The sequence below is a fragment of the Dipteris shenzhenensis genome, chromosome 19, assembly GCF_047967505.1.
Source record: "Dipteris shenzhenensis isolate YYH24624 ecotype China chromosome 19, Dip_SZ_1.0, whole genome shotgun sequence".
NCBI lineage: Eukaryota > Viridiplantae > Streptophyta > Polypodiopsida > Gleicheniales > Dipteridaceae > Dipteris > Dipteris shenzhenensis.
The window spans coordinates 12,794,840-12,807,207 of NC_141614.1; the positions used below are offsets into that span (position 1 = coordinate 12,794,840).

At 44.4% G+C, this 12,368-nt stretch overlaps 1 protein-coding gene across 1 annotated transcript in view; it reads left to right on the top strand.

Annotated features, from left to right (window-relative positions):
* Positions 1-914: 914 nt before the first annotated feature.
* The window catches only part of LOC147890101 (putative RNA-dependent RNA polymerase 1), a 39,006-nt gene continuing 27,552 nt past the window's right edge, over positions 915-12,368 (top strand). Inside the window, exons 1-2 of the mRNA XM_087390209.1 lie at positions 915-971; positions 1,145-1,750. Of these exons, the coding sequence (XP_087246335.1) occupies positions 915-971; positions 1,145-1,750 (663 nt within the window). The remainder of the gene's footprint in view (positions 972-1,144; positions 1,751-12,368) is intronic.

Below are 12,368 nucleotides of genomic sequence, written 5' to 3' on the forward strand. Positions count from 1 at the left end.
AGAGTGAACATTACGCTCAAAAGCATCAAGTCAAGATTCTCGGGATCAAGATGTGGTGGAGAGCACTCATGTGCACAGTGCAAGATATCTTTGAGAGTGATTGGAGTTTCGATGAAGGTGAGTATTGAGAGATTGAACATTAAAAGATATCTTTGAGAGTGATTGGAGTTTCGGTGAAGGTGAGTATTGAGAGAGTGAACATTACGCTCAAAAGCATCAAGTCAAGATTCTCGGGATCAAGATGTGGTGGAGAGCACTCATGTGCACAGTGCAAGATATCTTTGAGAGTGATTGGAGTTTCGATGAAGGTGAGTATTGAGAGATTGAACATTAAAAGATATCTTTGAGAGTGATTGGAGTTTCGGTGAAGGTGAGTATTGAGAGAGTGAACATTACGCTCAAAAGCATCAAGTCAAGATTCTCGTCAACCAATCAAGCACTCCTGCCTTTACTTCTTTGCTACGACTTGCTTGCTACTTCACCAAGCTCTGCATCGCAAAACAAATAGCTCAGCTCTCCCCTCCGAGGCGACTCCATTGTTGCGGGGACACGAGATGCCACAAGGGAGAGCTCTCTTGTGCGGCACAATGAGTATGATGCAAACATATTTGAGAGTGATAAAGATGAATGTGAGAGTGTAGACTACGCTCAAGCATCAGTCAAGATTCTAGTCAACGAGTCAACACAAGGTGACTCATCAGTCATCACATCCAAGTTCAGCTGGTCCAACTAGTGGAGTTTTCTGTATCTCCCAATTTTTGCAAAAAGCTGCTTCATCAGCTTCTTCTATGTCTCTGTATCTCCCAATTTTTGCAAAAACAGCTTCTCAATCCTCAACAGCTCAACTTTTCCATGACTAGAACTGAAAGATTTGCTTCCTGATCCCTCCCACGAGCCTTCCAGCTCCAGCTTCCATGGCGTATCAGCTACACGACTTCGATCCCCAGCAGTTTGCGACCTCCCTAGTCCTCGTCCGCAGGCACTCCTCTGCATCCACCTTTCCCTTTCCAACAGCCACTCCTTCTCATTCCTTGATGCATTTCATGAATTTGTATCTGCGCAGCTCATATAATCGCGTGCTTCTCGGCCCGAGGGCGGGCCGGCGCAGCACGAATTGAAACGAAAGCGATTTCTTCGGTTTCAGATCTTGAACGATCGACTAATTGCTGAATATCTTCGTTTCTGCAGCTGCGCCTCTCAAAATTCACGGCGTACCGGTGCCAAGGGCCGCAAGGTCCAAGTTTTTGGAATCCCACATGAAGCTACAGCTCAAAACCTCGTTAGTTATTTGGAGGGCGTTGTCGGAGTCGGAACAGTTTCTGGTTACCAGTTTTTTACCACAAGGAATACTGACAAATCAACGGGATCGGCGATTGTGGTGTTCAAGACGGCGGCAGCAGCAAGATTGTCATGTGAATCTGCCCGCAAGGGCGAATTATGGCTCAGGGGCTCAAAGCTTGTTATTAAGCCAATGAACTCTAAACAGATTAAGGGGGATGCTGAAGAAAACATAACCCGAATCCGAGATACGACGCTGCATATGGGATGTCTTGTCAGTGGCGTTATTTTGCATGAGCTTTGGGCATCGGATAACGTCACGCTCGAAGTAGACTACCTCAGCAGAAGGTTCCAATTGCTCATGACTACAGGGGGGAAGAACTACAAACTAGAATGGAGGTTCAGAGACATATTCCAAGTAAACACCTGCAGGCTCAGAGAAAGACGAAGCGGCAAAGCTCTATTGATCAAGGTTTTCACTTTGCCGTCCTTGGGGTTGCTAGTAGATGGTGCATCCACAGAGTCCACTTTTCCACAATTGTTGATGCATAGATAGATGATAACTGAATCAGTTCTTCAGTTATGAAATTCGATTACGAGTCGCAATCTCAATTTTAACAAGTTTAAATTGTGCGGGCGTGAATTAAAGAAAGCTCGAATTCAAAACTTCACGCAGATGGCGTATCCATGCGTAACTAATCACTTTTGTTTGTGCGCATGAGCAATCTTGACGGGAGGAGCAACATGGAGATAGGCGGAGGGAGATCCAACAACCCTTCGCCCATGAACGTCCCATCGGCAGCTTTCACATTTCAAACCTTGGAATTGTGTTTGCGGAAAAATATAAAATAGCTAATCAAATACGATCAACTGACATTTGACTAATTACTACCCCAGTCGCTACGAATTGTAGGTCTTATGTGACAAGCTGACTCTTGCCTCGCCAGCCGGAGCCTGTATGAAGATAAATAATCACAAGCGTTCCGTTTGATTTTTGGTGCTCGTGACTTTAATGATCCATAAGGACCTCGTCACATGGGGAAGTCTCTCAAGGTCTCCTGCACCATGGGCACCGCCCAAGAATCATGGACGGGCAAGATCACCCACTTAGTTTCAGCCCATGGCCCATCGGCAAGCACGGGTGGCTTTAGTCTGTAAACACCCTTAGAAGGAATGTGCTCCCTGCACTCTACCATTTTTTAGGGACCCAGTTTGGTGGGATGAACTGCTCTGAACTCTGAAGACCTTTCACATTTGTGCATTGAATGGTCACGTGCCTGAGAGCAACTTTTCCATAGGCAACTTGGTCTTAAAAGTACGCTGCCATCTCATGAAGTATCACAGTACCACAGTCCATTGCACAGCAGATGAGCTAAGAGCAGCTTCCCATGCTACTGCTGGGCTGCTACTGGGGCTAGAGTCCAGCAATTTAACCATGAGGGAAATGTATTCCCACATTGCACTGCCCATCCCACATTTTGATGTGAGAAAAAGATGTACCTAGACGCTAATTCTTGGATTAGTGGACTTAATCCAGCAGGGTTAGGGAAGCTAACGTGGGACTAGAGGAAGTCAAGGGCTAGTTGGCTATATTAGTCAGGAGTCTTTTCATAAAATGGGATGCTCTTCTATGTTAGAGTGCTCAAGGCTATTGCAGAGAAAGAAAGAAAGAAATAAAGTTTATTAAAAGTCTTTGAAAGACTTAAGGGTCTATGAGGTTGAACCATATAAAATGAGTTGAATGGGTGGAGTCTCTAAGTGGGTGTGGGGGTTAAAGGTCACTATGCTTTTACCCCGGTTATGTACAATACTCAAACACATATATAAATGAATGAAAAAGAAGATTAGGGTGATTTTGCACCCACCAAAACTTGTGTGGCTCTTTGTTTCTGTCGTTGGGTGTTATGTGTTTGATCCTCAGGGGTCGACGTCGGATGAGTCAGAATTGGCTCCTTGGGATTGTTCCTACGACGTTAAAAAAACTATCTATCTATCTATCTATCTATCTCTCCCTCTTCCGTTCTTGCTTTCGTTGAGAGCACTTTCAACTGGTATTAGAGCCCGGGTGATCTAGCTGAGCGTGCGTGAATGCTTGAAGCTCAACAGCTTTGTGGGAGGAAGGAGAAGCTCTGTGGGAAGCTTTGTGGGTGACTTTACTTGCATCCGAGTGTGTAAAGACCTTGGAGGAACCTTTGGAAAAGTCACTTTGGTTTTGCGAAGTGGTTTTGAGAGCCTGTTAAGTATTTTCAAACAAAAAGTCGTTTTTTGAGCTTTTCCTTGTTCCGTTCGATGACAGAGACTCCGTATTGACTTGTAGAAGCGACTATTGCTTGCTTTTGGTGTCCACTTCACTTCAGGAGCTTGGAAACACCTTCATTTTTGAATCTGGGATCATTTCATTGGATTTCTGACTCACTATGTCAATTTCTGTATTTTTCTGTCCGGGTGTTGGAACTCAAGTTTGGAGCAACCATTTGCAGATCTATCAGTTCTAGTGGACTCAGGAGGTCCTAAAACTTCTATGTTGCTTATCATTCGCACTCCGATGGAGTTTACAAATAGCTCTGTTTCTAAAAACGTTTTTCAGTCCGTGTGTTGGACCCAGTGATTGAGACCACGGTTTTCAAAACCGTCTGTCCCATTGCGTTTCGGACGCCCAAAAATCCCTACCTGTCAGGTCTTACGCGATTCGGATGCCCAAAAACCCCTACCTGTCAGATCACTTAGGTTGCAGTTTGAGCAGTGTGCGCTTATTCGTGGTGTGCATTGGGTTGCAATGGATGATTTATAGGCCATTTGGATGCATTGCGGTCCTTATTGGATGCGCTGATAGGCCCAAATTGCCTTGTGAGATGCTATTTTTATGGACGCTTTGCACATGGATGCTATTTTATGCTGAGGGACAGCTTTGACACATTGCAGGTGATGCACTGATAGTGCTATGCTCTCTTGGATGAGATATTATTAATGCATATGCCAGTGGACGGTGTTTATGCTTGAGTCATTTGGCACTTATTGGCATTTTGGATTGCCATTGCAGTTGGCATTTTCTTTTGGGCCAGATTTGCTCATATGAATGCATAGTATATGCATATGAGTCAGATGCTTTGAGACATGAGTTTTGGTGATATTTCACTCTATTGTGGCATACACATTTGGGTGCACTTGGTATTTGGTGTGATTCTCTCTTGTAGGCACTAGCATTTGGGATTTTTGCTTCATTTGCATCATGGCATCCTCTTCCATGTCTGAAAAGGAGTTTTTTAGCATTAAAAAGTTTGATGGGACAAACTTTTCTTTGTGGAAAGAACAAATAAGGGATGTGCTTATTCAAAAGAAGCAGATTAAACCCTTGGCAGGGATTGAAGCTAAGCTTGCAAATATGTCTGAGGATGATTGGAATGAGTTGGATGCATTAGCAAAATCTACTATTAGACTTCATCTTGCAGAGTCAGTTTATTTCACAATAGTAAATGAGCAGACTACGGAAGATTTGTGGAAGAAATTGTGTGCCACTTATGAAAAGGAAACTGCCTCTAATAAAGTTTACTTCATGAAGAGGTTGTTTGAGCTGCAAATGAAGGAAGGAGTCTCCATTGCTTCTCACTTGAATGAATTCAATATTATTTTCAGCCAGCTTCAGGCTCAGAAGATGAATTTTGATGCGGAGACTAAGGCAATATTTCTCTTATGTTCATTGTCATCCTCATGGGATACCTTCCGTACAGCTGTCAGTAACTCTGCATCTGGTGGAGTACTAAAATTTGATGATGTTGTGGATAGCTTGTTGGCCGAGGAGATTAGACGGAAGTCTATGGACGGCAACAAGCAGGAGGCAGCCTTAAATGTGCAAAGGTGCAGATCACAGTTCAGGGGAAATCCCAAGAAAGAGGGAAGTCTCGTAGCAAATCCAGGGCACGGAACATTGAGTGTTACCACTGTGGCAAGAAGAGCCATATGAAAAAGGATTGCTATAAGCTGAAAAGAGAGCAAAAGGATAAGAAAAAGAATGCAAATTGGGGTGCAAATCAAAAGGAAGAGACTCCAAGGGAGGACAAAGGAAAAGTGAAGATCGAGGAGATCAATGCAGTCACACATGATAGTGACAATGACGTTCTCTTCATGTCTAGTTTATCTGCAGAGTTGCTTACCACTTCAGATGATGCATATTCCCAGGATTGGATTTTGGATTCTGGTGCTTCATTCCATGTTACTCCCCATAGGGAATGGTTCTCTACTTATGACAGTGGAAAGACAGGTTGTGTGCATCTTGGAAATGACTATGCATGTGACATAGTGGGAGTAGGTGACATAAAGTTTTCTTTTGCAAATGGGTCTGCATTTGTTTTAAAACATGTGAGACATGTGCCTAAGTTGACCAAGAGTCTTATTTCAGTGGGTTAGCTAGATGATGCTGGTTTTCATACCACTTTTGGCTTTCAGAGTTGGAAAATTCAGAAGGGCTCTATGCTTTTGGCTAGGAGTGCCAAGTATGGGACTTTGTATCCCTTACATGTATCAGGGGTATTTGATTATGTTGTTGCAATAACTGAGCAGCCAAGCACTTCTTTGTGGCATTGCAGGTTGGGGCACATGAGCCAGAATGGAATGAAACTCTTATGCCATTTGGGTTATGTACCGCATTTGAGTTTCTCTGATTTTGAATTTTGTGAGCACTGTCTCTATGGGAAGCAGACTAAATCAGCTCATAAAAGAAGGGGAAAGAAAGAGTTTGAAAAGCTTGATTTGGTGCATTCAAACGTATGTGGTCCCATGCCTACACGGTCATTAGGCGGGGATGAATACTATGTGACATTCATTGATGATGCAACTAGGAAAGTGTGGGCTTATGCTATAGCTCGGAAGAGTAATGTGTTCCAGGTATTTCAGAAATGGCTGGCCTTGGTTGAGAATCAGTCAGGTAGAATGCTTAAATGCCTACGGACTGACAATGGTGGAGAGTCTCTCTCATGACTTTCAGCATTTCTGTGATACACGTGGGATGAAGAGGGAGCTCACATCCCCTCGTACTCCAGAGCAAAATCTAGTTGCAGAAAAGATGAACCGTACCATTCAAGAAAGGTTGCAATGCATGCTTTCCAATGCAAGTCTTTTTGGTGGTTTTTGGGCTGAGGCAATGAAGACTGCAGTGCATGTGATCAATAGATCACCTAGTAAGAGTTTGGATGGTGGTATTCTTGAAGAGGCATGGAGTGGCAAGAAGCCCTCTTACTCTCATTTGCGTATATTTGGGTCGTATATTTGGGTGTGAGGCATATGCACATGTGCCAAAAGAGCTTCGAAAGAAGCTAGATCATAAGTCTAGGAAATGCATCTTTCTGGGTTATGGTGAAAGTGGAGAGATGGGCTATCGTCTCTGGGATCCAGAAGCAAAGAAGATCATAGGCAGCCATGATGTAGTCTTCAATGAGAAGAAGATGCATAAGGCACCCATGAGGGATGTGGAAATGAGGAGAATCACTTTCCAGGATGTCAATCCACTTGCATATATTGATAGACAGTAAGTTGTCCATGCACCAAATGTACAAGAAATGGTACCACCAAGTACTCCCACAGGTATACAATCAAGGGTAGATGATGGATCATCTATTGGTGAAAATGATGAGCCAAATGTGGCTGATATGCAGGTGGGACAACAAGCTGAAATGCCCTTGAGAAGATCATCTAGAGTGTCTAAACCGCCTGATAGGTTTGTTCCAGGGGTAGACTATGTGATGCTTACTGATTGTGGGGAGCCTTCTTGTTACAGAGAGGTTATGATGCGTGAGGATCAACGCAAGTGGGAGTATGCAATGCAATCAGAGATGAGTTCACTTATGAAGAATAAGACTTGGGACTTGGTTTCTTTGCCACATGAAAAGAAAGCATTGCCATGTAAATGGGTCTACAAAATGAAGGTCACAAGGTACAAGGCCCTTTGGTCGCTAAAGGGTTCAAGTAAGAGAAGGGTGTGGACTTTGATGAGATATTCTCTCCGGTTGTGAAGATGACCACACTTAGATGCATGCTTGGACTAGTGGCAGCAGAGGATATGGAGCTTATGCAGATGGATGTCAAGACAGCTTTCTTGCATGGGGATTTGCATGAGGAAATTTACATGGTGCAGCTGGAAGGCTTTGAAGAAAAGGGCAAAGAGCATTTAGTTTGCAAGCTGAAGAAGAGTCTCTATGGTCTTAAGCAAGCGCCTAGAGAATGGTATCAGAAGTTTGATGCTTTCATTCGGTCCCAGGGTTTTAGAAGGAGTGAAATTGATCATTGCCTCTATACTAAAAGGGCTAAGGATAATAGCCTGATAATCTTGGCACTATATGTGGATGATATGCTATTGGCTAGCAAGAATACTTATGAGCTAGATGCATTAAAGGCCAAGTTGCATGAGGCCTTTGATATGAAGAATTTGGGACTTGCAGGTCATATTCTTGGTATGCGCATCACGCGTGATCGGAGTAGGAAACTCCTTTGGCTTTCACAAAACGAGTATGTTACAAAAGTATTACAGCATTTCAATATGGAGGGGGGGAAGGCAGTGAGTACTCCATTGCCTCCATATGTGAAACTGAGTCATACAGATAGTCCCAAATCAGATGAGGAAAGGGCCATGATGGCCAAGGTTCCTTATGCATTAGCAGTTGGGAGTCTTATGTATGCTATGATAGCTACTAGACCAGACATTGCATTTGCAGTGGGAGTTGTTAGCCGGTATATGGCTAATCCAAGAAAGAGGCATTGGGAGGCAGTTAAGTGCATCATGAGTACATGAAGGGTACCAAGGAGATGTGCATCTGCTTTGGTAGAGGAGACATGCGTGTACTTGGGTACACAGATTCAGACTATGCAGGGCATGTGGATAGTAGGAGATCCACTTCTGGTTATGTATTCACCTTTGCAGGTGGTGCAGTGTCGTGGATGTCTCGCGCACAGAAGTGCGTTGCTTTGTCTACCAGAGAGGCTGAGTATGTTGCAGCCACAGAGGGTTGCAAGGAGGCTATATGGCTTGATCGGCTAGTGGGAGATTTGGGGATTCATACAGGTGTACCGACATTGCATAGTGATTCCATGAGTGCTATTCAGCTAGCACGGAATCCGGTCTTTCATGCAAAGACCAAACACATTGAGGTCAGGTACCATTTCATTAGGGAGGTACTTGAGGACAAGCGCATAGAGCTTGTCAAGGTTCATACAGATGATAACCCTGCAGATATGCTGACGAAGAGTCTACCTAGTCAGCGGTTTGAGTATTGTCGTGTATTGATGGGCATTGGATAGTATGCTCACTGGTTATTCTCCCTTAAAGGCACATTGTCCTTTAAGTGGGAGGTTGTGGGGGTTAAAGGTCACTGTGCCTTTAGCCCGGTTATGTACAATACTCAAACACATATATAAATGAATGAAAAAGGGCTCTCTGTTTCTCTCTCTCCATCTTTCGTTCTTGCTTCCGTTAAGAGCACTCTCAGTGGGTATCAACACCCAAGACAGATACAACATAATCCTAGAAACACTAATACATAAAAATGTATGAGCCTATGGAGAGGATTGGGAGCTATGGCACATGTGGCATCACTGCAATGATCCTTTGGAAGTTGGTAGACGGGTCAAGCACAAGGGGAGCCCGTGGTGGTAGAAAATCTATAATAGAGCACTAGCGGCAGTTGATGTATGTGGTCTCCTAACTATGGCCCTGCTTTGGACAAGTGCCACTGTCACCCTTGTTAGCCATGTCTCCAGTCTGGTGAACATGGAGGGAAGATCCCCAAGCTGGCGAGTCTGTCGTGTCTCTCACTTTGAACCTCGGCTCCTCCATCTCCGTGAGGTCTGCTAGTCCGTGCTATTTGGCTAGAAAACTCAGTGATCATGCTCTGAGTGGAGTCTGGCTGTACGCCCTGATCTCGCCTATGTTGTGTTAGACGTCCTCATGAATGAAAGTCACCACGCATCTCTGATTTGGGTAAGATATGAAATCGGATGTTGTGGTCTGGATCTTGAGCCTAGACTCCCAAAGCTATGGGCATAGGCTTGTGGGAGTCTAAACTCTAGCCCACATGTGTTGAAGTGTAAAACCCTTCAATTGAATATGATGCAAGAGGGCTGTTAGAACAAGCAAAAAACATGAAACTTTGCTGTACATACTCACCCAAGATGGGGCTGAGTGCTAAACAGGCCATTAAATAAGGGTCACAGCTAGAACAGGCTGTGAAAGTGGGGGTGCAGGTTCTGCTGGTGCTTGTCCCAGTAGATTGCAATTGCTTCAGGGGCTACGTGGAAGAGTGCTGACCATGTGATGTAGGGCTGGCTGATTTGTGCGATGAGTTTGCAGGTTAGATGCAGTTAGTAAACTGTGGATTGCGCATATAGAGAGGTGAGCAGTGCATGGGCACACCTAAAGAAGAGGTGCTGCAGATCACAGCTCTTGGATAGGTCCTTTTTGCTTGACCCTACAGGGCCAAAGGTTGGAAAGGTACGAGATTCCTTTTAGAAAAGCTAGGGGATTGATTTGCCTCTGCTTTTGGACTGCTTCCAGAACTGTTTTACCAAAAAACCATAGGGCCTGAATTATAGGGACTCTGCCGCTTCTATCTGAAAACATCTACACTACGAGCAGCCACAGTTGCTGCGAATTGAATCACAGCCACACTTGGCCAGTCCCACACATAATTGCAACTCAGTGGCAGCTAGAAAGGTCAATGAACCTGTAGAAGCTTGCCTGTGAGCTGCAGCAGAATTTCGGACAGCAGCTTACTGTTGCACTTTGCCATTAAGATTTAGCAGAGCTGATCTTCTACAAAGGTATATCCTCTGCAGAGCCTCTCTCTTCCTCTCTCCTTCGAAGCACATAACTCTAAGCAGATTGCCAGCCTGCTCTCTCTCTTCTATTCCCTTGTCTACTTGCTGAATCCTGCCTTGCTTTCTATCCTCAGGACCATCTCCTACTCTCCTACCATGGCTAAAGGGAACTGCATGCTTGAAGACCCTACAGCCAGCATGCTTCCACTCGAAGGGCGAGGGTGGTGAGATTGATTTGGAGCAGACAACCTTGCGACAAAGGAGCAACATGCGGAACTGAAGGACTACTTCGACACACAAACACAACTCTTAATTTAGAAACTCAGTTGGAGTCCATTACTGATTTAGAAGAAAAAACTGAAGGCATATCTAAGTTATTGGTTTCTCAATCAGTGATTACTGTTATAGAATTTACAACTCCTATTTGATGCGTTTGTCTCTCAACTTAGGGAAACCTCAAATATTTTATTTTATTTTGCAAAAAATAGACTTCCATTAAGTATGAATAAAACCCGCAAGAGCAAGCTCAACGCGAAAATCTATCATGCAATGAATGGGAAAAAACTCCTCAAAAAGAGGTAGAAAATAACCAAGGTTGAGGCTGAAAATGCCACCTCAACCTTGTGGAAGTCTTAGAGAAGAAGGGGGAACCCCTCCATTCCTTGAGGAAAATAGCCCTCCGAGTAGAAGGGTCCCTAGAGGATCCCTACATACTCGTCCAGATGGCCATCAATGTATGAGTAGTGTCTGTCCATATACTAGCTAAAGTGTGGGAGGGGTGAACTGATCCCTGCATACTCCCCCAGATGGCTATCAAATTGTGCACCATGTCTGTACAAATATTGTGTGTGCTGGATGGACCTGGGAACCATGTAAGACCTCTGTACATTTGGATCTCCAAATGTGCCATGCTATTATGCTCGCCAGAATTGTGGTGGACTCCACATCAGAAAGGCAAGGAGTGCAAGTGGAGTTTGGACCAAACTTTGATCTCCACTAGCTCAGCGCGATCCCACCATTAATGGAGAGCCAAAAGAAGAGAATGATTTTCCTATTCCTGATGGATTTCTAGAGTTTCATGTAAAATGACTTCTGAAAACTTCCCCAAATGCGGAGCTTTGGGGGGTCCCTAGCCTCTAAGGCTAAGATGAAATTTCCTGGCATCACTAACCATGTATCAAAGGGGTACTCTTCTCTCGGTGCCTTGCAATCCATTCCCACTCCTTGGGATCCCAGTGCAAGTATTTTATGGGGACACTCCAAAGCGAAATCCTCCATGAACCCAAGGGAATGAGATCTAGGTTGGGGTCGAGATACCATCCTCAATCAATGAAACACTGCTCCTCAAAGCCCGCAACCTTGATAGGCTGATATAAAAAATGCATAAGTATATTTTCTGTGGATAGCATGAACATAAGAAATCAAGGCATCCTCGTCTGATCCTCAAAGTCCAATGACCTGAAGAGGAACCCTTTGATCTTGTAAATGCCCCTAACCAAGAATATTGAGAGGGGGGGCTATCACACGGAAGAATCCAATCCAAGGGTATGGTTGCATCAATCTACACTCCCCAGTAAGAATATGTGATCATGTGGAAGAACTCTGAAGATCCTCCACAAATCCACCGATGAGGCAGGCCCTCTCTCTCACCTAGACCACTGCATATGATAAGAGGTACCTAGTGGTCTGCCAAGATCATTGAGTATGCAAAACCATTTCACGTGGTAGGCTATCACACGGAAGAATCCAATCCAAGGGTATGGTTGCATCAATCTACACTCCCCAGTAAGAATATGCGATCATGTGGAAGAACTCTGAAGATCCTCCACGAATCCACCGATGAGGCAGGCCCTCTCTCTTACCTAGACCACTGCATATGATAAGAGGTACCTAGTGGTCTGCCAAGATCATTGAGTATGCAAAACCATTTCACGTGGTAGGCTGCCTATCAACCTCTTCCTGAGAGAGGGGGGGGGGACTCTCCTTAGAGTACTCTTGAAGCTAGTCCAAGCTTTCAGGATAGCAGCCATAAAAGGGGATGAAGGAGTCCTGAGATGGGCTGAGGTGAAGATCCATCTAATACTTTTCATCCAATCTCCACTTGAGAAAGGAGAGCAGGATTGAATACTTTGAATAAAAAAATATTTCCATGGTTCCTGTCCCTGCCAAGAGTGATCTAGCCACTACCTTACATAATAAATCTTTGCTTTATAATTTTGCTCTATCATGTTAAGGCCTTCTCCTTTTGTTGGGAAGAATCAGTGTCTCCCAAGCAACATTGCTTGCCT